This window comes from Globicephala melas, chromosome 2 (genome assembly GCF_963455315.2).
Source record: "Globicephala melas chromosome 2, mGloMel1.2, whole genome shotgun sequence".
Taxonomy (NCBI): Eukaryota; Metazoa; Chordata; class Mammalia; order Artiodactyla; family Delphinidae; genus Globicephala; species Globicephala melas.
In genome coordinates, this window is record NC_083315.2 from 57597176 (window position 1) to 57624922 (window position 27747).

General features: G+C 35.7%; 1 protein-coding gene across 10 annotated transcripts in view; it reads right to left on the reverse strand.

Annotated features, from left to right (window-relative positions):
* NRG4 (neuregulin 4) overlaps window positions 1-27747 on the reverse strand; it is a 133756-nt gene that overhangs the window by 13394 nt on the left and 92615 nt on the right. For 9 of the 10 annotated variants that reach the window (XM_070044872.1, XM_070044871.1, XM_070044866.1 and 6 more), the window contains one exon: window positions 14895-15044. In XM_070044872.1, the coding sequence (XP_069900973.1) occupies window positions 14895-15044 (150 nt within the window). Of the gene's footprint in view, window positions 1-6864; window positions 6945-14894; window positions 15045-27747 lie in introns of all 10 variants that reach the window. The other variant, XM_070044873.1, reaches the window with a different exon arrangement.

Consider the following 27747-nt stretch of genomic DNA (forward strand, 5'->3'; position numbering starts at 1 on the left):
ACAGTAGGACCTTGTTGTTATCTATTCTATATATAACAGGTTGCATCTCCTAACCCCAAACTCCCACTCCATCACTCCCCCACCCCCACCCCCGATAACCACAATTCTGTTCTCTATGTCTCTGAGTCTGTTTCTGTTTCATAGATAAGTTTATTTGTGTTATATTTTAGATTCCTCATATAAGTAATATCACATGGTATTTGTCTTTCTACTTACTTCGCTTAGTATGATAATCTCTAGATCCATCCATGTTGCTGCAAACAGCATTATTTCATTCTTTTTTCATGGCTGAGTAATATTCCATTGTGTATATATACCACATCTTCTTTACCCATTCATCTGTCAGTGGATATTTAGGTTGTTTCCATGTCTTGGCTATTGTGAATAGTGCTGCTGTGAACACAGAGGTGCATGTATCTTTTCGAATTATAGTTTTGTCTGAATATGTGCCCAGGAGTGGGATTGCTGGATTATATGGCAACTCTGGTTTTAGCTTTTTGAGGAACCTCTGTTTTCCATAGTGGCTGCACCAGTTTACATTCCCACCAACAGTGTAGGAGGGTTTGCTTTTCTCCACACCCTCTCCACCATTTGTTATTTGTAGACTTTTTAATGATGGCCAGTCTGACCAGTATGAGGTGATACCTCATTGCAGTTTTGATTTGCATTTCTCTAATAATTAGAGTCGTTGAGCATCTTTTCATGTACCTGTTGGCCATCTGTATGTCTTCTTTGGAGAAATGTCTGTTTAGTTCTTCTGCCTATTTTTTGATTGGGCTGTTTGGTTTTTTGTTGAGTTGTATGAGCTGTTTGTATATTTTGGGGATTAAGCCGTTGTTGGTTGCATCATTTGCAAATATTTCTCCCATTCCGTGGGTTGTCTCTTTGTTCTGTTTATGGTTTCCTTTGCTATGCAAAAGCTTATAAGTTTGATTAGGTTCCATTTGCTTATTTTTGCTTTTATTTCTATTGCTTTAGGAGACTGACCTAAGAAAACCTTGGTACAATTTATGTCAGAGAATGTTTTGCCTATGTTCTCTTCTAAGAGTTTTATGATGTCATGTCCTATGATTAAGTCTTTAAGCCATTTAGAGTTTATTTTTGTGTATGGTATTAAGGTGTGTTCTAACTTCATTGATTTACATGCAGCTGTCCAGTCAGTTCATTCCTTGATGGACATTTGGGTGGTTTCCATCTTTTGGCTATTGTGAATAATGCTTCTATGAACAGTGGTATACAAATAACTATTTGAGCTCCTGGCTTGGATTCTCTTATGTATATGCCCTGAAGTGGAATTGCTGGATCATATAGTGATTCTATGTTTAATTTTTTTGCAGTCACTTCCCATTCCAAACTCAACCCTAGGCAACCACTTGCATAGTATCTTCAAGGTTCATCCATGTTATAGCATTAACCTTAATATAAATGCAAGCATGCAATTTGTGGTCTTTTGTGGCTGGTATCACTTAGCATAAAGATTTATCCATGTTACGGAGTGTATCAATACTTTGTCCCTTTTTATGGCTGAATAGTATTCCATTTTATGGACATACCATATCTAGTTGATGAATATTTAGATTATTTCCACTTTGGGTTTATTATCAATATTGCCACTGTGGACATTCAAGTCTTTGTGTAGACATATGTTTTCATTTATTGTGGGTTGTTATCTAGGGATGGGATTGCTGGATATTAAGATAAATTTATGTTTAACTCTTTAAGAAACTGCTAAACTGTTTTCCACAGTAGCTATACTATTTATTTCTTCTTTTCTTTTTTTTAAATTGAAATATAGTTGATGTACAATATTATGTTAGTTTCAGGTGTCCTACATAATGATTTGACATCTGCATACATTATGAAATAATAAGTCTAGTAATCATCTGTCTCATACAAAGTTATAATATTATTGATCATATTCTTTATGCTGTATGTTACATCCCCATGACTTTATTATATAACTGGAGGTTTGTACCTCTTAATGCCCTTCACCTATTTTGTCCACCATCCCTCCTTTCTGGCAACCACCCATTTGTTCTCTGCATCTATGAGTCTGTTTTTATAGATTCTTCCTTTTGTAATTTTTATATTTCTAGCTGTGGTTTCTTCTTTTCTGCTTATATAAATCCCTTTAACATTTCTTGTAAAGCCAGTTTACTGGTGCTGAACTCTCAGCTTTGGCTTGTCTGAAAAACTCTTTCTCTCTCCTTCCTGGGTAGAGTATTCTTGGTTGTAGGTTTTTTCCTTTCCTCACACTGAACATACTGTGCTGTTCCCTTCTGACCCGCAAAGTTTCTGCTGAGAAGTCAGCTGACAGTGTTATGAGTTCCTTTGTACATCACTAGTTGTTTTTCCCTCACTGCTTTTAAGATTCTCTCTTAACCTTTAATTTTTTGCCATTTTTAATTACAATGTGTCTTGGTGTGGACCTCTTTGGGTTCATCTTGTTTGGGACTCTCTGTGCTTCCTGGACCTGGATGTGTTTCCTTTCCTAGGTTAGGGAAGTTTTCAACTATTATTTCTTCAAATAAATTCTCTGCCCCTTTCTCTCTCTCTTCTCAATTTCTGAGACCTCTATAATGTGGATGTTAGTACTCTTGATGTTGTCCCAAAGGTCTCAAACTATCCTGATTTAAAAATCTTTTCTTCTTTTTTCTGTTCAGCTTGGGTGATTTCCACTACTCAATTTTACTTTTTTACATATACATGAAATATACATGTTAACAAATTCCCAGTATACAATATAGTATTAGTAACTACAGTCATCATGTTGTACTTTAGATCTCTTCATTTATTCATCCCTACATAACCGCAACTTTGCAACCTTTTGACCAGCGTCTCCCCACTTCTCCCACTTCCTTACCCCCATAACCACCTTTCTTCTACTCTCTGCTTCTGTGTAACTTTTTGTAGGTAAAACGTATGTGGGACTTCCCTGGTGGTCCAGTGGTTAGGACTCTGCACTTCCACTGCAGGGGGCGCGGGTCCAATCCCTGGTCAGGGAACTAAGATGCTGCATGCCAGGCAGTGTGGCCAAAAAAAAAAGATTAAAAAAAACATATAAACGAGGTCATGAAGTATTTTTCTTTCTTTGTCTGGCTTATTTCACCTAGCATACTGTCCTGCAGGTCCATTCATGTTGTTGCAAATGGCAGGATCTCCTTTTCAAAGGCTGAGTAATATTTCATTGTATATACCACCATTTCCTTATCCGTTCATCCACTGATGGACACAGGTTGTTTTCATATCTTGGCTATTGTAAATAATGCTACAATAAACATGGGAGCACAGCTATCTCCTTGAGGTACTGATTTCATTTCCTTTGGGTATATACCCAGAAGAGGGATTGCTGGATTATACGGTAGTCCTATTTTTAATTTTTTGAGGAGCCTCCATAACTTTTTTTTTTTTTTTTTTTTTTGCGGTGTGTGGGCCTCTCACTGTTATGGCCTCTCCCATTTCGGGGCACAGGCTCTGGAGGCGAAGGCTCAGCAGCCACGGCTCACGGCTCACAGCCGCTCCGTGGCATGTGAGATCTTCCCAGACCGGGGCACGAACCCTTGTCCCCTGCATCGGCAGGCGGACTCTCAACCACTGCGCCACCAGGGAAGCCCCATAACATTTTCTATAATGGCTTAACCAATTTACATTCCCACCAACAGTGTACAAAGTTTCCTTTTTTTCCAACATCCTTGCCAACACTTATCTTTTTGATAATAGTCATGAGGTAATATTTCATTGTGGTTTTGATTTGCATTTCCCTGATGATTAATGATAGTGAATACCTTTCATATACTTGTTAGCTATTTGTATATCTTCTTTGGAAAAATGTCCATTCAGGTCCTTTGCTCCTCTCCTCCTTTTTGGTCACACACACAAAGGAAAAAACTAATTTCTGGAAACTCTGGGAAATTTTTTGTCTCCTTCATGGGCTTATATATTAAGATGTAATTGGTCCTATGACACTCAGTAAGAAGAGAGAGGAATCTTACTTGAACTTAAGGTTTAAAAAATAAAACTTGTGATTAACTCATAAGAAATTCTACACTTAAAATCCCGTTTGACTGCTTTATAAACAGTTATTTTAATATTTCATATATTTAGAATTATAGCAGTAAAAAGGCATTCCACATACATTTCTCTGAGAACGCAAAGAAAGAATGAGCTTAGCATGCTGGAGAGGCCCATTTTAAAATTGGGTTGGTTGGTTTTTTTGCTATTGAGTTGTATAAGTTCCTTATTTATTGTGGGTTTTAACCCCTTTTCTGATATATGCTTGCAAATATTTTCTCCCATTCCTTAGGTTGCATTCTCATTTTGTTGATTATTTCTTTTGCTGTGTGAAGATTTTTAGTTTGATGTAGTCCCTCTTGTTTATTTTTGCTTTTGTTGCCTGAGCTTTTGGTGTCATATCCAAAAAATCATTGCAAATGCCAAGGAGCTTTTTTCCTATATTTCCTTCTAGGAGTTTTATGGTTCAGGTCCTGCATGTAAGTATTTAATTCATTCTGAGTTGATATTTGTGTATGATGCACTATAGTGGTCCAATTTCATTCTTTTCTATGTGGATATCCAATTTTCCCAACACCATTTATTGAGAAGGCTATCCTTTGTGTATTCTTGGCACCCTTGTCAAAAATTCATTGACTGTACATGATGGGATTCATTTCTGGTTTCCTCAATTCTGTTCCATTATCTATGTGTTTCTTTTTATGCCAGTACCATACTGCCTTGATTACTGTAGCTTTGTAATATAATTTGAAACCAGGAAGTATGTTGCCTCCAACTCTCCTCTTCTGCAAGATTGCTTTGGCTATTCAGAGTCTTTTGTGGTTTCATACAAATTTTATGATTGTTTTTTCTATTTCTGTGAAAAATGCTATTGGAATTGTATGGTTTTCATTGTACAGATCTTTCACCTCCTTGGTTAAATTTATTCCTAAGTATTTTACTCATTTTGACGCTACTGAGGATAGGATTGTTTTCTTGATTTCCTTTTTGTATAGATCACTGTGTAGAGAAATGCAACTGATTTTTGTATCCTGCAACTTTACTGAATTCATTTATTTGTTCTAACAGTTTATTAATGAGTGTTTAGGGTTTTCTACATATATGATCATGTCATCTGCAAACAGAGATAATTTAACTTCTTCCTTTCATATCAGGATGTTTTTTCCTTTCTCTTCTTTTCTTTGTCTGATTGCTCTTGCTAGTACTTCCAGTACTATGTTGAATAGAACTTGTGAGAATGGGCATCCTTGCCTTATACTGAATCTTAGAGAAAAACCTTACAGTTTTTCCCCATTGATAATGATGTTAGCTGTGGGATTTTCATAAATGGCCTTTACTGTGTTGAGGAAGTATCTTTTTATACCTATTTTGTTGAGAGTTTTTATCATAAATGGATGTCAAACTTTGTTAAATGCTTTTTCTGCATCTACTGTGATGATGTGTTTTTTTTTTTTTTCGGTACATGGGTCTCTTGTGGCCTCTCCTGTCGTGCAGCACAGGCTCTGGACGCACAGGCTCAGCAGCCATGGCTCACGGGCCCAGCCGCTCTGCAGCATGTGGGATCCTCCCAGACCGGGGCGCGAACCCACATCCCCTGCATCGGCAGGCGGACTCTCAACCACTGCGCCACCAGGGAAGCCCGATGATGTGGTTTTTATCTTTCACTCTATTAACGTGGTGTATCACATTGACTGATTTTCATATGTTAAACTAACAGGTTTGTAATTTTTGATTGGATGTTAGATATGTGAATTTTACCTGTTGGGTACTGGATTTTTTTTTTTTTTGTATTATTGAGCTTTGATCTCGGATGCAGTTATTTGGAAACAACTTGATTCTTTCAGTTCTTGCTTTTAAGGTTTGTTAGGCAGGACTGGAGCAGTGCTCAATCTAGGGCTAATTATTCCCCACTACTGGGGAAACACTCTTCTGTGTACTCTACCTACTACCCAATGAATATTTAGGATTTTTAGCCTTATTATTGGGAACAGGCACTTTTCCCAGCCTTGTGTGAGTACTGGGTACCTCTAATCCTGTCAGGTAATTCTTACCCTAACCTCAAGTATTTTCCTACTATATATGTGCTGATTATTACTCAGCTGAATACTTGAACTGAAGATCTCTGAAATTCTCTCTCTTTGCAGCTCTCTCTTTTCCAGTACTCCATTCAGTGAATTATAGCCACATTGATGTTTCTGGACTCTCAGCTTCATCTTCTCAATTCAGGGAATCAACCAAGCTCAGCCTGGGCATCCCCCCAAACCCCTGTGCCACAGCCTGGAAACTCCTTCAAGGCAATAATCTGAGGCAATCATTGGCTCATCTCAACTGTTTCCCATCTCTCAGGGATCACGATCCTTTGTTTCCTGTCGTCCAATGTCTTGAAAACCATTGCTTAATGTATAATGTCCATTTTTAAATTTTTCAAGTAGTAGGTAAATCCAGGCCCTATTACTCCATCTTGGTCAGAAGCAGAAGTCTCACAATACTTTTAAAACATGAACTGACCTACAAGCTTCCCAAAGATTTGCCTATACTTGTAGGTAAAAATCCTCCTCCTCCTCCCTGTCGACCAGCCCACTTCAGATTACTTCTGGAGAGATCAGTCCCTTACAGTAATCTATGTAACGCATTATAGCTAACATCGTAATTTCACATATTGAGATAACATGGTTTTCTTTGGGGTAAAAAGGTGACTTGTGTCATACAGCTAGTAAGAAATTCATCTTCACATGAAAAACCCACAGAAAAAAATTTGGGGTCAACCATTTTTTGGATAGATCCAAATCCCATGCAACAACCACCATCTAATCTAGGGCTTTAAAATAAGCACTTCATTTTGAATTTACTCACTGTGGTGGACACTGGTACTGCTTGTCTCTACCAGGCTGATATCATACTGGATCGAACTGGCCCTCTGAAGGTGGCCCTTCCTGACAGTAAAGAGGAAAGAAACACACAAATGGAAAATGGGTAAGTGGAAAACCGGAAAGAAAGTTTAAAGTTGAATATGTGGAGGTACATTTTCCTTTCCACAACTCTCTGAAACTGCCAGAGCTTCCCTCAAACCATGCCCCATTATTTAACAAATCCACCAGGCCAGGCAGGTCATCTGTGGGGACCTCCGATGCTGATGATGCCACTTAGTCTTCCTCCTTTAAGACAGCAGAACTGTTGTATTTTAGTGTAAAGTTTTTGTGCTCTTCTTCAAGTGGCTAGTTTTAATTATTAGTTGGGACCCTTATGTGACATGGGGTGGCTTTAGTCAACTATTGAAAAACTCATTTGCACTTTTATAAGGTTTCAGTTCATCAATCTTTTTGGTCATCGTGTCAATTAATATAGGTTCTAATTGTATTCAGGTGTCATGACAGAGTTTTAAAAAACTACTTTTGGGGCTTCCCTCGTGGCACAGTGGTTGAGAGTCCACCTGCTGATGCAGGGGACACGGGATCGTGCCCTGGTTCGGGGAGATGCCACGTGCCGCGGAGTGGCTGGGCCCGTGAGCCATGGCCGCTGAGCCTGTGCGTCCGGAGCCTGTGCTCCGCAATGGGAGAGGCCACAACAGTGAGAGGCCTGCGTACCGCAAAACAAAAACAAAAACAACTATTTTTAATATTAAATGAGATTTTGGAATGTACACTTCCTTTCAGTTTTTTTCAATAAGTCAGTACCTAAAATATTACCTTACATGAATAAAAATTAATTCAAAACCACTTTTACCATAGCAAAATGAAAGTGTTTTGTAAAAATATACTGATTCCTCCTCATGAAACACAACTGATTCTAGCCTGGAGTTCAGCATTAGTGGGTTATCATTTTGGACCTCATTCAAATATGGCATTAATTACTTATTAAATTTCAAAAGGCCCTCAGCTTAAAGGAATTTCAGAAGTGAAACTGCTTGGTTGCAGCACATATAGTTTTTTAACTTTACAAGACATTTGCAAACTGAATCAAAAGTGTTCAAAACTGTTTCAAACTCTAAAATCTCACATTTTATATTGTTTGGGTTTTTAAAAAAAGTTTTGCCAATCTTATGGGCGAGATAATTGCAGGCTGAATTTGCAGTTTCCTGACTAAGAAGATGGAGCATCTTTTCATGTTTATTTTATGGAATTTTCTTCATCTTTTATAAGTTTTTTTAATTTTTCCCATTTGTCTACAGGTTTACTATTTTCTTGATTTGTAGGAGTTCACGATGCATGTATTTTCACATGTTGCAAACCTCTTCTCCCACTTTGTAGATAGGCTTTTTTTTCAATAGTGTCTTTTGATAACTAGAAGTTTAGTCAAATTTATCTGCCATTTGTTTTACAATTTGTGCTTCTTGAATCTTGTTACAGAAATCTATCCCTACCCCCAAGGGCACAAAGACATTCTTTAAATGTTCTTCTGAGAGTTTTCATTTTGCATTTCACATTTAGGTCTTTAATCTACCTGTACTGATTTTGAGGTATGCTTTGAGGCAAAGATCCAACTTTACTTTCTTCCATGTGGATAAACAGTAATGCCAAGACTATTTATTGGAAAGTCCGTTATTTCCCCACTGCACTGTAAACCATTTCTGTTGTACAGTCGACCTGCTGTATCAGAGGGTTCTGCATTCGTGGATTCAAACAATCTCAAATCGAAAATATTTGAAAAAGGAAAAAAAGAATACAGAAAGCTCCAAAGAGCAAAACTTGAATTTGCCTAATGCTGACAACTATTTACATAGTATTTATATCATATTTACAACTATTTACCTACCATTTACATTGTATTAGGTGTTCAGAGATGATTTAAAGTATATGGGAGGATATGTGTAGGTTATTTGATCTTTTTAATGTCTGTGGCACCTGAGTTATTATATCTTTATTCATTCCTAATATTATTCATTTGTGCCTTCCCCCCGTTTCTTTGAAAGAGATTTGTCAATATTATTAATCTTTTTATAGAACCAAATTTTGTCTTTGTTGTTCCTCTCTATTACACCTATTGTACATTTATTATCTTAAACTCCTACTCTTTAGTTTTACTTCCTTCTAGTTTCCTGGCATTTATTTTGCTATTCTTTTTCTAACTTAGTGAGATGAATGCTTAGCTTATTTCCAGGCTTTCTTCTTTTCTCATATAAGCATTTAGGGCTATAAGTTTTCCTCTGCTGGTTTATTTGCATCTCTCAGATTTGTTATACAGTATTTTCATTATAGTGCCAGTCAAAATCCTTCCCAATTTCCATTGTGAGCTCTTTGATCCATGAATTATACAGACATGTATTTCTTAATTTCCACATGTGAAGGTCTTTGATAGTTATTCTTGTCCCTGACTTTCCTCTTAATCACACTAAAGACTGAGCATGTGGTGTAACATCAAACCTTTGAAATGTGTTGAAAACTGTTTTACTGCCCAGCACAGAATAATATTCATAAATATTCTGTATGAGTTTGTAAAGAATTTTGTACTGTGTTCTAGAATAAGTCTAGATCAAATGTGTTAATTACATTGCTAAAATCTTATAAAGTCTTACTGATTTTTATCTCCTTTCTTATAAATTTCTGAGACTCATACATTAAAATTTAACTGTGATGGTGGTTTTGCTTATTTCTCCTTTGTATTTCAAATTTTGATTTATACTTTTTAAGATTTTGCTTATAAGAGCACATACATTTTTAAATTGTTAAATCCTCCTAGTGAACTAAATCTTTTACCATAACATTTATTTTGTCTGATAGTTATATGACCTTTTTACTCCTAATCTTTTTGTATCCTTATCTGGAAGGACTTAGCACCTAGAATTTAGATTTTAAAATATAGGTGTATTATGACAATCTTTGTTTTTTACCTGGAATCTTTAGTACAATTATATTTAAAATAATTACTGATATATTTAGATTTAAATCTACCATGTTATATCATACTTTCTATTTATCCTTTTTTCTCTATTTTTCTTTATGTTTAATCAATTGATTATTTTTTATTCCTTTTTGTCCTTCCTCTAAGTTGTAAATTATGTGTTTTGATTTTTTTCTTCAATTGTCACCCTAGACATGTTCATTCCTAATATATCAAGGTCTCACATTAACCTATATATTATCCTCCTCCCATTTAAAAACCTTTAGTATATGTTAATTACAATCCTTTCAACTTACTTGCTATCGCCATCATGTGTTTCTTTTTTAAAATTTATTTATTTATTTATTTTTGGCTGCATTGGGTCTTTGTTGCTGCATGTGGGCTTTCTCTACTTGCAGTGAGTGGGGGCTACTCTTTGTTGCAGTGCATGGGCTTCTTTCTCATTGTGGTGGCTTCTCTTGTTGCAGAGCATGGGCTCTACGGAGCACAGGCTTCAGTAGTTGTGGCACGTGAGCTCAGTAGTTGTGGCTAGTGGGCTATAGAGAGCGGGCTTAGTAGTTGTGGCGCACGGGCTTAGTTGCTCCACGGCACGTGAGATCTTCCCAGACCAGGGCTTGAACCAGTGTCCCCTGCATTGGCAGGTGGATTCTTAATCACTGCGCCACCAGAGAAGTCCTGCCATCATGTGTTTTAATTCCCTCTTTTCAAAGACATAGTATAGTACTATTATTAAAATTTATACAATATTTGTTTTGATTCATTCACATAATGACTTTCTCTGATCTTTCTTCTTTCTTGCATCTCAATATATTTCCTTCTGCTTGAAAATATGAGAGGACAAACTCTTACAAGTTTTGCTTATCTAAAAGTATCTTTGAGACTTCCCTGGTGGTCCAATGGTTGAGAATATGCCTTCCAATGCAGGGGACATGGGTTCAATCCCTGGTCCAGGAAGACCCCACATGCCATGGAGCAACTAAGCCCATGCACCACAACTACTGAGCCTGAGCTCTAGAGCCCGCGAGCCACAACTACTGAGCCCGCGTGCCACAACTACTGAAGCCCATGTGCCCTAGAGCCTGTGTGCTGCAACTACTGAGCCCATGCACTGCAACTACTGAAGCCCACACGCTCTAGGGCCCCCGTGCCACAACTACTGAAGCCTGTGTGTCTAGAGCCCGTGCTTGGCAACAAGAGAAGCCACCTCAGTAAGAAACCCATGCACCACAACGAAGAGTAGCCCCCACTCACCACAACTAGAGAAAGCCCACGGGCAGCAACAAAGACCCAATGCGGCCAAAAATAAATAAAATTAAAATAAATAAATAAATAAAAGTATGTTCATTTTACCCTCATTCCTGAAAGATGTTTTCTGTGATATAGAAATTTGGGGTTGATGGTTATTTTCAGTGGATACTGAAAATATGATTGCTTGCTCTGTCTTCTGGTTTTGCTTCTTTCCTACTGAGCAGCCAGCTTTCAGTAAAACTGCTGCATTTTTAAAGATAATCTGTCATTCTTTTGTAACATTTTTGCAATCTTCTCTTTGAGCACCCTACAGTTTTACTGGTCTGTGCCCATAGGTTTATCCTGCTTGAAATCTGTTGGACTTCTAGAATCTGTGGTTGACTTTCATCAGTTCTGCAAAGGTCTCAGCCATTACCTTTTCAAATACTGCCTTTGCCCCCCTTCTCTCTTCTATCATACATTTCTAGGTACTTTCTCTCCGGTCTCCCTTTTTCTTGACTTCTCTATAACGTTTTCCATTTCCTTTCCTCTCAGAATTACCTTCTGGGTAATTTCTTATCTATATCTTTCACTTCATTAAATCTTTTATTGTGTCTAATTTGCTATTAAAAACATATTCTTGGTTAAAAAATTTTATTGAACTAAGACATGTATTGGCTTTTAAAAAATTACAATTATTATATTTTAGGCATTACAGTTCTGTTTTGGTCTTTGTCAAATTTGCTTATTTACAAGCCTCTCATTTATTTCTTGGTATATATTAAATATATGTATTTTATATTACGTATCTGAGTCTTCCAAAAAATAAACATTTTGAATATCTGATTTTACTATCAGTTGTTTCTGTGGGTTCTAACTCATGGTGCTTCTTTTCTTATATGTTTGGTAATCTTGTTATACTGTGAGATACTTTTTAAGGTAAAGGATGAAAGTGGGTTCTTCAAGAATTAATTTGCATTTGTTTCTGTCAACCACCTGGATTAATCCAGCCAGCCTGGATTATTCAACATTCCTAGCTTTTTTTCCCTAGACGTTCAGACTGCATCGGGATGCAAACCAGATAATATTTGTGATTGGAGGTTCCTTTTGTCCTTTCTTGTTCTTATATACAGTTGACCCTTGAACAATGCAGCAGTTAGGGGTGCTGACCACCACCACACAGTTGAAAATCCACATATACCTTTTACAGTTGGCCCTCCATATCCATGATTGCACATCCAGGGATTCAACCAACCATGGATTATGTAGTACTGTAGTAGTTATTGAAAAAAATTTGCATATATGTGAACCCATGCAGTTCAAACCTGTGTTGTTCAAGGGTCAACTGTACTTTCATTTTTCTTTTATCTATACTTTCTACCAAAAAGGTATTGTTTAGCCTGCTCATACTAGCAATATTGCTAAATTCTGGCTCAAGCTTGCAGAGTTACTGTGTTCTAGAAGGTCTCCTCTGAAACTCTGTGTCATTAAGCACCTGTGGGGTACAACATACCATGGCACAAACTCAATGGGTTTGCACAGGAGTTTCATTTTTAGACAATTACAGCAATGTTAAAGCTCTATGGAATAAAAAAAATGCCTCTTAACAATTCCCAGTGGAATGAATATTAGATTTCCTAATAAATCCTTTGGTCATTATGTAAGACATGTATTTCTAGCTCTCTACCTTACAGGCATATGGTAGAATTGCATTTCCTGGTACCCCTTGTAATTAAGTAGGACCATGCAGCTCATTCTGGCCAATGAATCATGGCCAGACAGATCATTTCAACTCAAATATGAAACCCTCTGGCAGAGCAACCCACAGCATTCAGGATGGTGGTTGCTCCATCAGTTTGAGATTTTAAGTGACTATGATTATAAAAGCCGGTCTGCCAAATGATAATAATTATACGCTATGAATGGGAAACAGTCTTATTTTTTAAGCCACTAAACTGTTAGGGTTGATAATTACCTAGCCTATCCTGATTGATATTACAAAAGTATTTATTATGCAATCAATAACACATGAAATGCTATATTTCCAACCTGGCACTAGAGTGATTAATGAGGGAATTAGTCAGTTGGTCTTCTCCTTAGCATATCAGACCAACAAAATATTTAGAGGGATAGAATAAAATAATAAATCATTATTCATTCTTTTTCCAAACATGATTTAAAGTCAAGAGTACACCTAATTCCAAACATGGGTGTTCTGGTTATCTATAACAGTATAACAAATCAACCTGAATTTAGTGGATTAAAACAATTTATGGTTTTCTGTGGGTTGACAGCTGGGCAGTTTTTGCTTGGGATCTCTGTGGTTGCAGTCAACTGGCAGCTAAATCTGGATCAACTAAAGGTTCAATTGAGCTGGATGTCTGAGGTGGCTTATTCAAATGGTGGTAGTTGACACTGGCTGTCGGCTGAGAGATCAGCTGAGGCTGGTTCTCTGTTCTCACAACATGGTAGCTGATTGTGTGAAAGAGCAGCGGAAGTATGAGTGACAGGATATGGAAGCTGCCAGGCCATTTAAGGGCTATGTCCTTAACTAGAACAGCACCATTTCCACAATATTCTGTGGTCAAAGCAGACTGAATGCCTGCCCAGATTCAAAGATTTAGAGAAATAAACTCTTCCTCTTGATGTAGGAGTGGCAAGGTCACACTGCAGAAGAGCATGTGGGAATGAGAGATATTGTTGTGGCTATCTTTGGGAAATATAATCTGACACAATGAGCTTGTATTTAAATTTTTGTATCTGTAGTAAGATGCTAAAATTATGAGAGATAAAACATATTAGATTGCCTAAATAATATATTTTAGAATAAAATATGTAATACCAATACCACATATTTTAAAAGCACAATCTCCAATTTTTATTTACTCCATGGTGTAAAGTAATTCAGAATTGAGGATTTTATGAAATATAATTTTACATATGTTACTTTTCTTAGAATATAAATTTCTCAAGCCCACTGTATCTCTTTTATGACTACCCTCAGCTCCATTTTCCATTTGCACAAATATCTATGACAGCATACAGTGTGCATTTAATAAAAATTAATAATGAGAGTTATGATACCAGATAACTCCTACATTTAATAAATTCTATATTCACTTATTTTCACAAAAATTCAGAAAAAGCTGAAGACCAAAACTAATGAATGAAAGTAATCTTCAGTGCAAAGCGTTGTTTCATGTGAATAAATTTTCCTTTGGTCTTATGAGTTACTAGTCTTCTCAAATTAATTGCCTGCCAATTCATCTGTCTCTCCAAATTGATTTAAATCTCTATGAAGTTAGGGAACATGTCTATTTTCTTCACTATTATATTCTTTATGCTTATCAGCATAAAGTGTCTAGCACATAGTAGGCACTAAATAAAGAGCTGATCCTAGATATTAACTATGTCTTAAATTTGTATTTACAGCGTGTTGCATAAATTGTTTCTTTTCTTTCACAAAATCTGTTTTAAATAGACCTAGTCCAAATATTTAGGTGTTTTTGGCAGGATGACTTTAGTGAATGTGGATCTACCTTACTAGTTTAGAAAAGTCAAGGTAAATAATGATGATGACAGTAACAGAGAATAAATAGAGACTGCTTAAGATCCTTTCAAAAATGACTTATTAATTTAATAACAAAAATAAATAAATAATAAAATTTAATAACAGTAACTCTATTAGAGAAATAACTCTAAACAGAAAAACAATCTGGAAAAATAATCTAGAGCTAAAGGGCATATTGATTAGTTAGTAGGATAACTACTTTTTGCATTACTTTTTCTTTCCAAAAGCATGTTTTTATTTTGGTTACCTGCAAAGGAAGTAGAGGGCTCCAATGATAAGAGTTCCTAGAAGAACAGCCAATGCCACGAAAGCTGCAAACAGGTCACTTTTAGTTTGGATGCTGGAGCTTGGGAGAAAAACCTCTTCACAACGAGCTCCTGTATAATTTTCAATGCATCTACAGAATAAAATTTTAGATAAAGAACTGCATTCTCTGTTCCATTAACTAGTATAGAAAGCATAAGGTTTCCAGCTGGTATGAAAAAAAAATAAGACTAATTTTCAGATTGTGAACATAGAATAGGCATGCTTTCCTATAATGCTCACAGAGCTACAGTTATAATAAAACAAATTAGCATGTGCAGTCTAATCTTTGCTATCTTCCTTTTCCAGTTTTCAAATTGTTTAGAAATTCCAGAGAAATTATAGAATATTCAGTCCTTTTATCTTTTAGATTTTCAATATGTAATTATCCACACTTAAGTTTATCTGAAATTTATTTTGTTATTTCTGGTATAGATGTGGTTCTAAGTATATTTTTCCTTGACATTGCTAACTAGTTATTCCAACCCCATTTATTAAATAATCATTCCCTTTCCTACTGTTTAACAGTGCCTCCTTTAATGTATGTCAAACTTGTATAAGTAACAGCATTTCTTTATTCTTCAATGATCTATACATCTAATCTTGGGCTTCTTCCATATTGCTTCAATACTGTTGCTTTATAATATGCTTTAGTATCCGGTAGTTCTACTCCTTACCTTATTACTTTCCTTTTCTAGAGATTCTGTGGTATTTTCATTTGCCAGCCAAATATTTTAAAGCCAATTACTTTCAGCTCTTTAAAACTATGTGACCATAGAGAGAACCATAATCTTTGGTAATATCAGTCAGTTCCTTTTTCCCTGTTAATATGTTCAGAGATTATAAAACTAGAGATTGATATGAACTAATGAGTTTGGCACCAGATCAATTTCATTATTTCATAGTTGCAGTTAAAATAAAGAATAGTATTTTAATATATACTAATGTTTGTTTATAAAGCAACCCATGAAGTTACAGAGTAAACCAGGGGTCCCCAACCTCCGGGCCATGGACCAGTACCGGTCTGCAGCGGGCCAGCAAGCGAAGCTTCATTTGCTGCTCCCCATCGCTCACATTACCGCCTGAACCATCCCCCTTCCCCACCGGCTCCGTGGTAAAACTGTCTTCCACGAAACTGGTCCCTGGTGCCAAAAAGGTTGGGGACCACTGGAGTAAACTACACTTAGCAATAATTTTGCATAAAAAAAATGTGTGTGTACATATATGTGTATATATATATTCTTTAAGCTAGTATTACCCAAAATAGAAATATCTGTTCTACTAAATTAATTCTCCTCCTCACCTCTTTCCAGTTTAGGGAGTATTTACAAATGTTATCTTCTTTTCTCCCACCCAAGTCTAACAAGGATGCAGTCCTAGAAAGTTACATGCTGAACTGATTACTAACAAAGCTTGGCAACTAACGCAATAGGCTAATAAAGCAGTATACAAATAAATAAGAGAAAAGAATATCAAGTTATAGCACAAGGGATCGATTTTACTTAAATGAGCATATGAAAGATGTTTTATGAACCTCAAGCCCTACCCATGGTGAGGCAGTGGTGTTATTGGTTACGGCCTCCACTGAGGGGGGAGGGGTGACAGTTTGAGCAAAGAAGCAGTTTTGATTCTCTCAAAATACTGTAAAGATGGAGTTGAGGAAACATAGAAAGGAAAAGAAAGGACTGAATATGAGTGGCAAACTGAAATGCAAGTAAAATACTTTACAAAACACAATTACCTAACGTCTAAATAAAAAATACTTATTTTTTCCAAAGATCAAGTCAGTTAAATAAGTATGAGGAGAAAAAAGATTAAATGAAAATAATTTGTTTCTTTCTCCTCTAGCCCCACATCCCACTTCCAAAAAAGGGAATAAATAACGCACAGAGACACACACACACAGACACACACAGGCCTAGAAAGTTAATATAGAGACTACCAAAAAAATCAATACATATGTCATCACAAAATAACCAAAGAAGGAAAGGGGCATTCCACACAGTAAAAAAAAAAAGAAAAAAGTTCTAAATTTTTCAAAACCAGAATTCAGTAAGTAGTAATTATTTATGACTTCCGAAGGTTTTTAAAGAAAAGATTTAGCCACTGGAAAAGTTACTGTCGTCGTTTTAAAATAACTCTCAGGTTTTGAAATGATATTAAAATGGGGTTCAGTTTGCAACTGAATATAGCTAGAACTCTAAAGAAATAAATTCTGAATTGAAACAGTATAATTCTTCTTTATAAGGAAGATTTCTTTTTTAAAATGCTATAAACTCATTACTCAAGGCTGTTCAAGTTTAGGTAAGATTGAACTTCAAGGAAAAAGATGACAAACTAGCTGATGTAACTAACCCTATGTGTTTACTTTGAGCTGGAAGGAGTCAAGAGAATGGTATAAATATAAGCTGAGTGGTCAGATCAGGCTATAAGCAAACAAACAAAAAAGGCATATAAAGGAAAACAATCAACACTACAGTGTTGTTCTATTGTCTTACAGCAGGGCCAAGCAAACACATGCTCTTGTGGGAAAGTCAAAAGCTGATGGTATCTTTAAATAAAGCAAAGTGAAGAATAAACACATCTTGTTATTATTTAACTAGTCAAATCAGAATTTAGAGAAAAGCAAAGAAATTTAAATATTATGCTGTTATCTAAGAAGTAGAAATAGCTAACCTAAAAATTAATTTAAAAATTTCAGATATTTATCATACAAAAAACTAAACACAGCCTACCAATGAGTATGTACAAGGATTCCACTTTTTTTTTTTTTTTCCTGCGGTACGCGGGCCTGTCACTGCTGTGGCCTCTCCCGTTGTGGAGCACAGGCTCCGGACGCGCAGGCTCAGTGGCCATGGCTCATGGGCCCAGCTGCTCCGCGGCATGTGGGATCTTCCCAGACCGGGGCACGAACCCATGTCCCCTGCATCGGCAGGCGGACTCTCAACCACTGCGCCACCAGGGAAGCCCAAGGATTCCACTTTTAAAGCTCAAGCTCATTTATGAAAATGTTATGACCAAGTTATGACACAAATATCAAACTTTAGGCAAAGTCAGCTCCTTTAAGGATAAATAAGGGTGAATTAAGAAGATTTAGACAGATAACTAAACGGTAGTACTAGATGAAGCAAAACAGAAGGTGAGGCATTTGTACCACCATTTCATGCAGAACAAAGTAGCCTTCAGTCTTTATGTAACTTTCTTGCTAAATTATTTCCGGACATCACTTCTGCACAGACTGCCAAGTAGCAAACAGTTGTTCCACCTAATGAGGTGAATACCAAGCACTAGGGTCACACACATTCTCCTGGAACTGAAAGATGAATGCTGGAACAGGTACAAATGCTCAACTAGGTGAGAAATTCCAAAACTCAGAATCCAAGTCATAGGGTGCTGGTTTTCTGGCTGAATACCACCAACAATCTTGTCCTTAAACCCAGAAGCTATGTTTAGTACACTGGACATGAAATAAACTCATTAGATTCTATAGCATTCCAGGTAAGTTGTAAGAACCAAGTTTTTAATCATGTAAACAAACAGTGCCATTTAGCTTCAAGAAAGAGTATTGGACTATGAGCTAGAAAAAACTGATTTCTTGATCCCACTCTTATGATTGTTGGCTGTGTGACCTTGGGCAAGCCACTCAAACTCTCTAAGACACTGTAAAAATCAAAATAACACCTGCTTTTGCTATTTCATAGGGCTATTGTCAGAATCAAATAATGTCTAAAAGTGACTTGAACATTGAAACACACTATGCAAGTGAAACTGAAATTAAAGTAGCTAATAAAATGCTCAAGAAAAATTACAGCCAGAAAAAGTTAAGAGCATGGAGATCAATAAATGTGTTATTATTATTAAATATTTTTCAGAAACAATAAACAACTTTATAAGAGTCCACTAACCAAATAGTGATTCAACGTCAATGCCACTTCACTTGGGCTAACCTATCCTGGAAAGAAAAAGTATAATATTGGCATATGCCAAAATTGACTTCCAAGTTTGATTCCTACTCTGTAGTAATCAAAGTTCAATCTGAAACCCATGAAAAATGGTAACAAAACCAAAATAAAATAAAACTATTAGATTGTTCAAGAAACACAAATTAACCACATGGGCTTAAATCCCTTTCGCATTCCAGGGCTAGATAACAATACACAAACATGCCAACATCCTATGAAACTCCTACTAGATTTTTAGAAGCCAAGAATTCAGGGAAGACTGACTCTTTTATTAGCTAAGTGCCATAAATGTAACTTCACTAAGCATTTATTAGATTCTTAATAGTACCTAGAGATACTTAGCTAATATTCGATCTTGAAAAAGTTTTAATATTGATATGATATTAGCACCAATTAAAACCAATAACTAGTATGCTTCAAGTGTGTAAGTATAATCTAAGTCTAGTAAAAAAGTAAAATCTATTAGGTTCTTCCAAGATTGACTATGAACAAGATAATTCATGTGCTGAAATGGACTACAGACTATATCTGTATATAAATGAATAAAACATCCTACATAGCGAATAATTCATATTTGTCATTATGTACGGTATTGTTATAATTTTATTGTGAAGGGTTATAATTTTTTTTGCTTAAGTAAATCACTGTGAAAATGTGAAATATTTTACTTACTGAAACTAGCTAAAGCACAGTGAATGAAGGAAGCATGTAAACAAATGATGAGCAGCAGTAGTTTAAAACACAACCTTCATTACTGAATCCATGCATTGGCTATTCTTTTCCGATTAAGGCTTTTTGGGAGAGACACCCATAGAATGCTGCCGGGTTCACCAGAGTACTTGGGGAAAATTTTGTGATTAAAAAATGTTTCTTAAATGTTGTCTTCCTCCATGTTAGAAAAATAATGATCTCAATTCTCACCCTATTTTGCTTTCCTCAAGGGAAAAAAAAAAAAAAATCAGGGAGGAAATCCCAAACTGCTCTTGACAGATAAGGTATATATATGTTTTAAAAAAATGATCAGGGAGGAAAAGTAAAACTACAAGCAGAAAATATATATATATTTTTTGTATTCTATTTTGTTATGATCCTTGGTGTAAAAAATACACGTATATTTGTATATACAAAGATTTATTTATACATAAAAACTGGTATAGGTCAGTTCTTCCTTTCTTTTAAGTAATAATTTCAGTAAATATAAAGCTATATTTAGAATTTATAAATGATAAATTATAAATGGGCCTTCCAATTGTAGACATTTTTCACATGTTTTGGTAAAACTTAAAGGACATCAAGACCATAAATCCAGGAACAAATGGAAAGACTTACGCTCTTAAATCACCAGACACTCAATTAAACCACAGTTCTAAACGGACAATATTCATGCTGGCATCTTACCTTCCCAGGCTTCAGGTCTCAACAACCTTCTAATGCAGGGAAAATCTCATGCCCCAACTTGGAATAAGACAAAGAGAAGCCAGCATCAGTTCACTTCCTGACAAAAGAAGTTAAGTATTAGAGCTGAACAAAAGTCACAGTTGTCACTTTGCATGGTATTCCTATGTTGAAAATGAAATCTTACTGGTGAGAAATTGGGATATTTTTCAGGGGCCTTTCAAAGGAAATAGTGGATGAAAAGACACTATCTAAAAGGATAACCAAAATTCAGAAGCAAATGCGTAATCTGATATAACTTATTATGCAACAAATAAGAAGAAAATGAAGGAGCTTTAAAGGAGGACATTCATTATCTTTCACTGGCATTCTGCTTCCTAGAACAGCAATGAGCTAACCTGAGTTAGTTCTGAAGAGTAGCTTCTACTCTTGAACAAGTGACACAACTGAGTAAGACAAATGCTGGTGGAAGACAAGCAGACCTAAGAGAGCAGTTATGTTTCCACTGTTTCAAAACCATATTCTGCTATGTTTGACAAGCAGATGATCTGGAAAAACATGGTTTCAAGAAGATTGGTCCTCTTTTAAGTTTTTGTTCTAAGCATGGTGAGGTCAAGAAAGATATGTCAGTTGTTTCTGCTGAGAATACTAATGAAAAAGCTTTATCAGAAGTAAGGTTACTAATATGAAAAGTGTAAATAGCTAAATAGAGCAGCTGTTTCGTGCTTTTTGCAACTGTTCTATTATCAGCTTCAAGGCTGTGATTTCCTTTCTGTAAAGGTGTTCTGAAGATCAATCTAAATCCTGATGTTTAATAAAGCATATTGTACAGTGCCCAAAGTCAAAGTAAAAAGGACTTTGTTCTGATTAATATCACAGTAGCATTTTGAATTTTTTTTCTTTGAACCATAACCTTCTACTAAATTTACAGATGAAAAAACAGAAGTCTTACCTAAAAAGAGTGCCAAGAACTAGCCTATGGTAACCAACTGACCTTAAGAAAACTTTAAAATTTTATGTGGTTAATAAAACAACTCATAAAACCCAGATGATTCCTTTTGGAAACTGAGTTTAGTAAAAAGCACACTGAGGTCCAGCAAAACTGTGGACAGACACACACGCAATATACAATTAAAAGAGGCAACGTATCAAATGCAGAAGCACAATAAATGTTGACTTTCTTACATTTTTCCAATTGTGATTCTCAACCTCAATTATTTTACTTTCATAAAACAAGCCTTTCATATATTATAAGTTGGTACTCCTAAATTGCCTCTCTTAAATAGAATTCAGTCTTTATTTTATCACCTGACAAATGATGATTTCTACCTAGCCAACACTGACTGTTGTGGATAGGGGACAAAGCTTGGCTTCTGTCAAGGCAGCAGGGGCCTGCTTTGGTCTGAGCTTGTGGCCCTCTGGGAGAATTCTGGTGATCAGGCTCAGGGAACTGGAGCTTACTAAGTCACTCTGGGTAACTATACCAACAGATACCCCTTTGCCTGATGTCTTAAGACTCCACCTCCACTGTGCAATGATTGGCTTCACGGTGATCACAAGAAGCCTGGAGGAAAGTGAGGCAGCAAGGAAAGGCCTCATCCAGCTAGTGATGCAAACATAGGTGAAGACAAATTCTTTCCCCCATCCTTGCTCCACGAACCTATAAAGTTCTAGTTGGAAGGTTGAAAGATTAGGGGCTTTCTGATGTTGTGCCCAAGTTGGCAAAGAGGACAAGGGCTGGAAAGGGCTTCTGCCTGGATTGTTCTCAGTGAAAGACTTTGAAATAGACAAGAAAGATTGTTAGGTGCCCTGTCTAACGACCTTCTGAGTTATCTGATTCTATGGGGGCCTGTGCTTTCCATTGTCTTTGAGCTATTTTACAAACTCTGTAAATTGTAGAAAACCTACAATAAATAAATTTTGTCCAGTGTAATACAAGAGATTTCCCTGTGGATACTGATAAGTATTTAGTATTTCATTTCAACATGGCTGATCACCTATACTTACATGTGTGTGTTGTTTTTGTTTTTGTTTATGGCTATGCCATGCGGGCCCTCGGCAGTTAAAGCCCAGAGTCCTAACCACTGGACAGCCAGGGAACACCCAAGTATGTGTTGTTTGAATTCATCTTTGAGTCAGTTGTAATGTTTTATTGGTTCCCTTGTTAATGAATGAGTTAAATATGTCTTTGACACATGTTCATTTTATATTTGTATGAAAATCATGATTTTCCCTTATATAAAAATTTATTTTTTTACCAGTTTGAAGGTTGCCCACTGAGATGGATTCATCTGACAGAGCTAGTTAAATGGAGTTGCCAGTGAAGTGTACCTCCTTAATAGCTTAAGCCCAGGCATGTCTTTTCCTGGCTCCCAGAGGTGAATCCCACTCACCAATAGAACTTAAAATTTGCTGGTTCTCTGTTTCTCTAGCTTTCTTTCCCCTCTCCACTAACTTTATGTTTTATTTTTTTGTCGTTGGTTTAGTTACTACTGATAAGTTATTTTCCCATTAGTAAGAGCAATGGTAAGAAGTTTGGTTTTATAGTTTGACAATCTGATGATCTCTGTAAATGGATAATAGAGATCTACTCAACCAGGTGAAAGGATAGAGAAACTGGTTTGTCAGACTCTTATTAAAAATTTATTTCTCTATTTTTTAGCTCAAATCAATTAAAAATTACATACCCACTGGGAAGGAGAGTACCTCTTCGACATTTGGACCAGTGAGATTTTATGTTTCTGTGTTTACTTGATCTGTGCCAAAGTTATAGATCTGAAGTTATAAGCTCTCTCTGTACCTATGTGTCAAACTCAGAAAGGCCTTTACCTCTTACTCTGTGTGAAATTTCTTTCTTTCTCCAGAGGATACTAAAAAATGATAGTATAAAGACTCTTAAATTAAAGAAGCTCTGTTCTGATTGACTTACAGAGATAAACAAGCTCTTACATAAATTCAGTATTGCTAAAATTACCAGAATAGGAAATCGAACTTCTAATACTTTATTTTTTAAAATTTTATTGAGGTATAGTTGATTTACAGTGTTGTGTTAATTTCTGCTGTACAGCAAAGTGACTCAGTTATACATATATATTCTTTTTCATATTCTTTTCCATTATGGTTTAATCACAGTTTATTGACTATATTAATAATTCCCTGTGCGAAACAGTAGGACCTTGTTGTTTGAACTTCTAATGCTTTAAACGTACTAAACTTAAATAAAATTCTTCTTGCTAAAACTAAGAAACATTTTAAGAATCCAAGTTCACATTAATAAGAGTAAATCTTTGGTAAACAATACTAGCTTAATAATTTTGGCTTAATAAAACAGCTATATCTTTATCAGTATTAGGTATAACAGAAGCATATATTTTATTCCACTTGGGCTTGCTTTTCCTAAAATTATACAGGTTTACTGATCAAATAAGCTAATATTACTCCTACATATTATTAAAAACTATGAAAATGAAAACTATTCAATTAAATTCAACCATTATTCTGACAAACATTTATTTCAACCATAATTATGTTCTGTAGTATTTATGTTTTGTAGTAGATAATTTCTAAGGTAAAAGCTTGAATTTATATTATTTTTTTTTAAACATCTTTAGTGGAGTAAAATTGCTTTACAATGGTGTGTTACTTTCTACCTTATGCGGCTGCTTCCCACTAGCTAGCTATTTTACATTTGGTAAGGTATGTATGTCCCTGCCACTCTGAATTTATATTAAATTGAATTAATGGATATTATTAGACACAGATAATTTTTAAGTAAGATAGAATACTGAAACATTAATCATTAAGTATAATTTCAAGTTTATATAATTTTGCTTCTGAAGGTTACAGCTTTGGTCATGTTAATGAGCATATTCATTTTTGCCACGTTAAGGAGTCATAGAAGAGATGTGTGTGGCAGTAGAAAGTTGTAATATGTGATTTCATGACTTTGCAAGTCTACTAAATTGCTTGTGTATGCCATACAGTTCTAAATTATCCACTACCCCAGTGTTCTCTGTGAAACAGAAGTTAGTTATAGTTACTTGGCTGAAAGATATGAGTAATGAGACTATACGTGGAACAACTGTGACGGAGAAACACAACTCTGTGTGTACTTTTGTTTTCCAAGGGTAGATGTGTCTGGAAGCAGCAGTTTGCAGTAGTTCTCAGGCTTTTTAGTCTCTAGTCCAAAGGACTCTAGGACTTACTGAGGACTCCAGAGAGCTTTTGTTTACATGGGTTAAGAAACTATTGGTATTTATTATATTGGGAAGTGAAATATAAATTTACAAAAATACTTTTATTATTTTATTTAATTTACAAATACTTTATTGATTCACTTGAAGATAATAATATAAACACACAGTGTGTTATAAATAACATCTCAGTATTATAAAAATGGCTTCAACGGGTAAAACCCCTGAAAGAGAACCAGGTCAGTTTGTTCTAATTAGAATGTGGGAAAGTGTAGTGAACAGAATTTAGAAAATAAACTTTATTTTGTCCCATTGATGAAAGAGTTTATTAAATATTAGTTCTCAGGCACCTATCTTAACCAAGTGCCAAAATCTCCTCTGACAACTTTTTTGATTTTGTCTTCTCAAAATTGGATCCTAAATATAGAAGAAATAAAATAAAAAGTCACCCAAAACTGTATTTGAGATTTCTCAGAGAAAACCCAGAAAATCACAAATTTTCTTTTAAAAACAGAGATGATAGAAATAATTATAACAGTAAAATAATGAACAAAAATCTATGAAATTTCCTGGAGATCTGTCAATGCCTTTGCTGCACATAATTTTTTCTTTCTTTTTTTTTCGGCCGCGCTGTGCAGCGTACAGGATCTTAGTTTCCCAGGGATCAAACCCGTGCCCCCTTCAGTGGAAGCACAGAGTCCTAACCACTGGACCATGAGGGAATTCCCGGTCCATAGTGTTTTTAATCTCAGGGCAAATGCCAATCAAAACTCTTATTAAATAGTTGTACACTATACTTCCAACAGAGAATTTTACCCTTATTCACCCTGATATTATTAACTGGCTCACAGCCATTACATATCTGTCATCTATGTAGTTTTGTTTTAATGTGATGCGTGTCAGAAGGCACTGCTACAGGCTATAAGGCAGGGTTTGTATTCTGAACTAAAAAGGACAGTCCAGGAGCCTCATGGACAAAGAATGGACCAGGATTGCAAATTTCTGACACTTAAAAAAAAAGATTCTTGGGTACAAGCTTCTGAGGTGACTGGACTGAATCAGGATTCTTTATAGTTCAAAATCAGACAGCCTCGTGAAAGCAGGTTGTTAACCCAAGATCTCAAGGAGCACAGGACTGAATGAATTGATGAGAATTTATTGTGGTTATTTGTTTAGGACAGTGTTAATACTGTAATGATCTATTTTTCTTATATTAAAAAAAAAAACCCTTCCCTTTTTTCTTAAGCTATCCATAACCCACAACAATTTAGTAAATAGTACTTCTGTAAAATGCAACAAAATACTTTGAAATGTTATCTGATTCTCATTAAGCATCCCCTGACTCGCAAATTCAGAAACTATTACTGAGTCTCCTTAATCTTCATGGCAATACAGTTATTTGCATATGTCCAACAAGAACCCGTTCTTCTTTTCATTAGGACAAAACTGGACAAATCATTTGATCAACCAAGGCCTCCCATGGACTATCGTTTCTGAGAATGACTCTCTTTGAATTCGGTAAGTCAAGCCACTTTTACAAAACAAAAGCTGACTTTACATATGGATCCAAAATCTACAAAGCAGTAAAAATGGCCTGGTACCTGGCTTATAGGTTCAAGCCCTCAGGAGGTAAGGAAGTCACTTATTGGCAGGCCAAGAACCTTAGCAAATTTGGGGGACTCTGAGAAAAGAGAAACTCACCAAATTTACAGGTACTCTACAAGTGAAATCTGGTATAGTTAGTTTCTTAGGCTTGGTTTTCTAGCCCCACAACAACAAATAATAGAGGCTTATAAAGTCAATTCCAAAATTCTTTATGAAAACTTTCAAACAGAAGTTAATTTTGTAACTGTCATGGATGTTCAGTACTGAATTGCAAAATTCAGTAATTCTATATATTTAACTAATGCTCTTACTGCACTAGCATTTTTTACACCAAGAATAATTTTTTGGGATTATATAACTACAAGGGATTTTCACTTTCCAATACAGAATAATTTTTTGGGATTATATAGCTACAAGGGGGAAGACCGTTATGAAAAATTATGAAAGACTTTGAAACAGACCAAAAAAAAAAAAAAAAGACTACTGGGTGTTCTGTCCAATCCATCCTTCTGGATGATCTGATTCTTTAGGGGCCTGCATCTTTCATTGTCTTCCAGCTGTTTTACAACTCTGTAAATTATAGAAAACTTAGAGTAATACAAATGATTCTTTTCCATAGAAATTCAAATGAATTTTGTCTGGTGGAATACAATTGATTATTGCCCTGTAGATATTGAATAGTTTTGCATGTATTTGTAAACTTCTTTCAGCATTCCTGATTATATATGCATCTGTTGCTTTGAACTGGTTTTAACATCTTACTGGTCCCCTCATTAATTAATGAACTAAACAATGTCTTTCATGTGTTCATTTACATTTGTATGAGGTCAGGCCTTCACCGTTTTTTAAAAAAAATTATGTTATAACATCAGGAAGGCTGACCCAAGGCTACAGAGCCTGGGAAGGTTCTTATCCCTCCAATTAGGTTGCAAAGATAGAGGGCAGCAGAAACTACATGATCATATCTGGGAATTTTATGACACATTAGGCCTTGAGGGTACCTTACACCACACTATCATTCGACTTTCAGACAATGACCTTCAAACATGTTTTCAGGAACATATTATATGTGAAAATTAAAGGTAAGATAAAAGTCATGATAAAACAAACTACCCTGGATCAAACTCTTTTACTAGAAAAGAACCATACTTTTGCAATTTTTTCTACTACCCTATTTTTAACAACTAAGTATGTAAAAGTAAAGAAAATGTAATTTCTTTCAGAATCAAAACATGCCATGGCATACGACCCAGCAATCCCGCTACTGGGCATATACCCCGAGAAAACCATAATTCAAAAAGAGTCCTGTACCACAATGTTCACTGCAGCTCTATTTACAATAGCCAGGACATGGAAGCAACCTAAGCATCCGTCAACAGACGACTGGACCAAGAAGATGTGGCACATATATACAATGGAATATTAGTCATAAAACGAAACGAAATTGAGTTATTTGTGATGAGGTGGATGGACCTAGAGTCTGTCATACAGAATGAAGTAAGTCAGAAAGAGAAAAACAAATACCATATGCTAACACATATATATAGAATTTAAAAAATAAATAAATAAAAAATAAAGACGCAGATGTAGAGAATGGACTTGAGGACACAGGGAGGGGGAAGGGTAAGCTGGGATGAAGTGA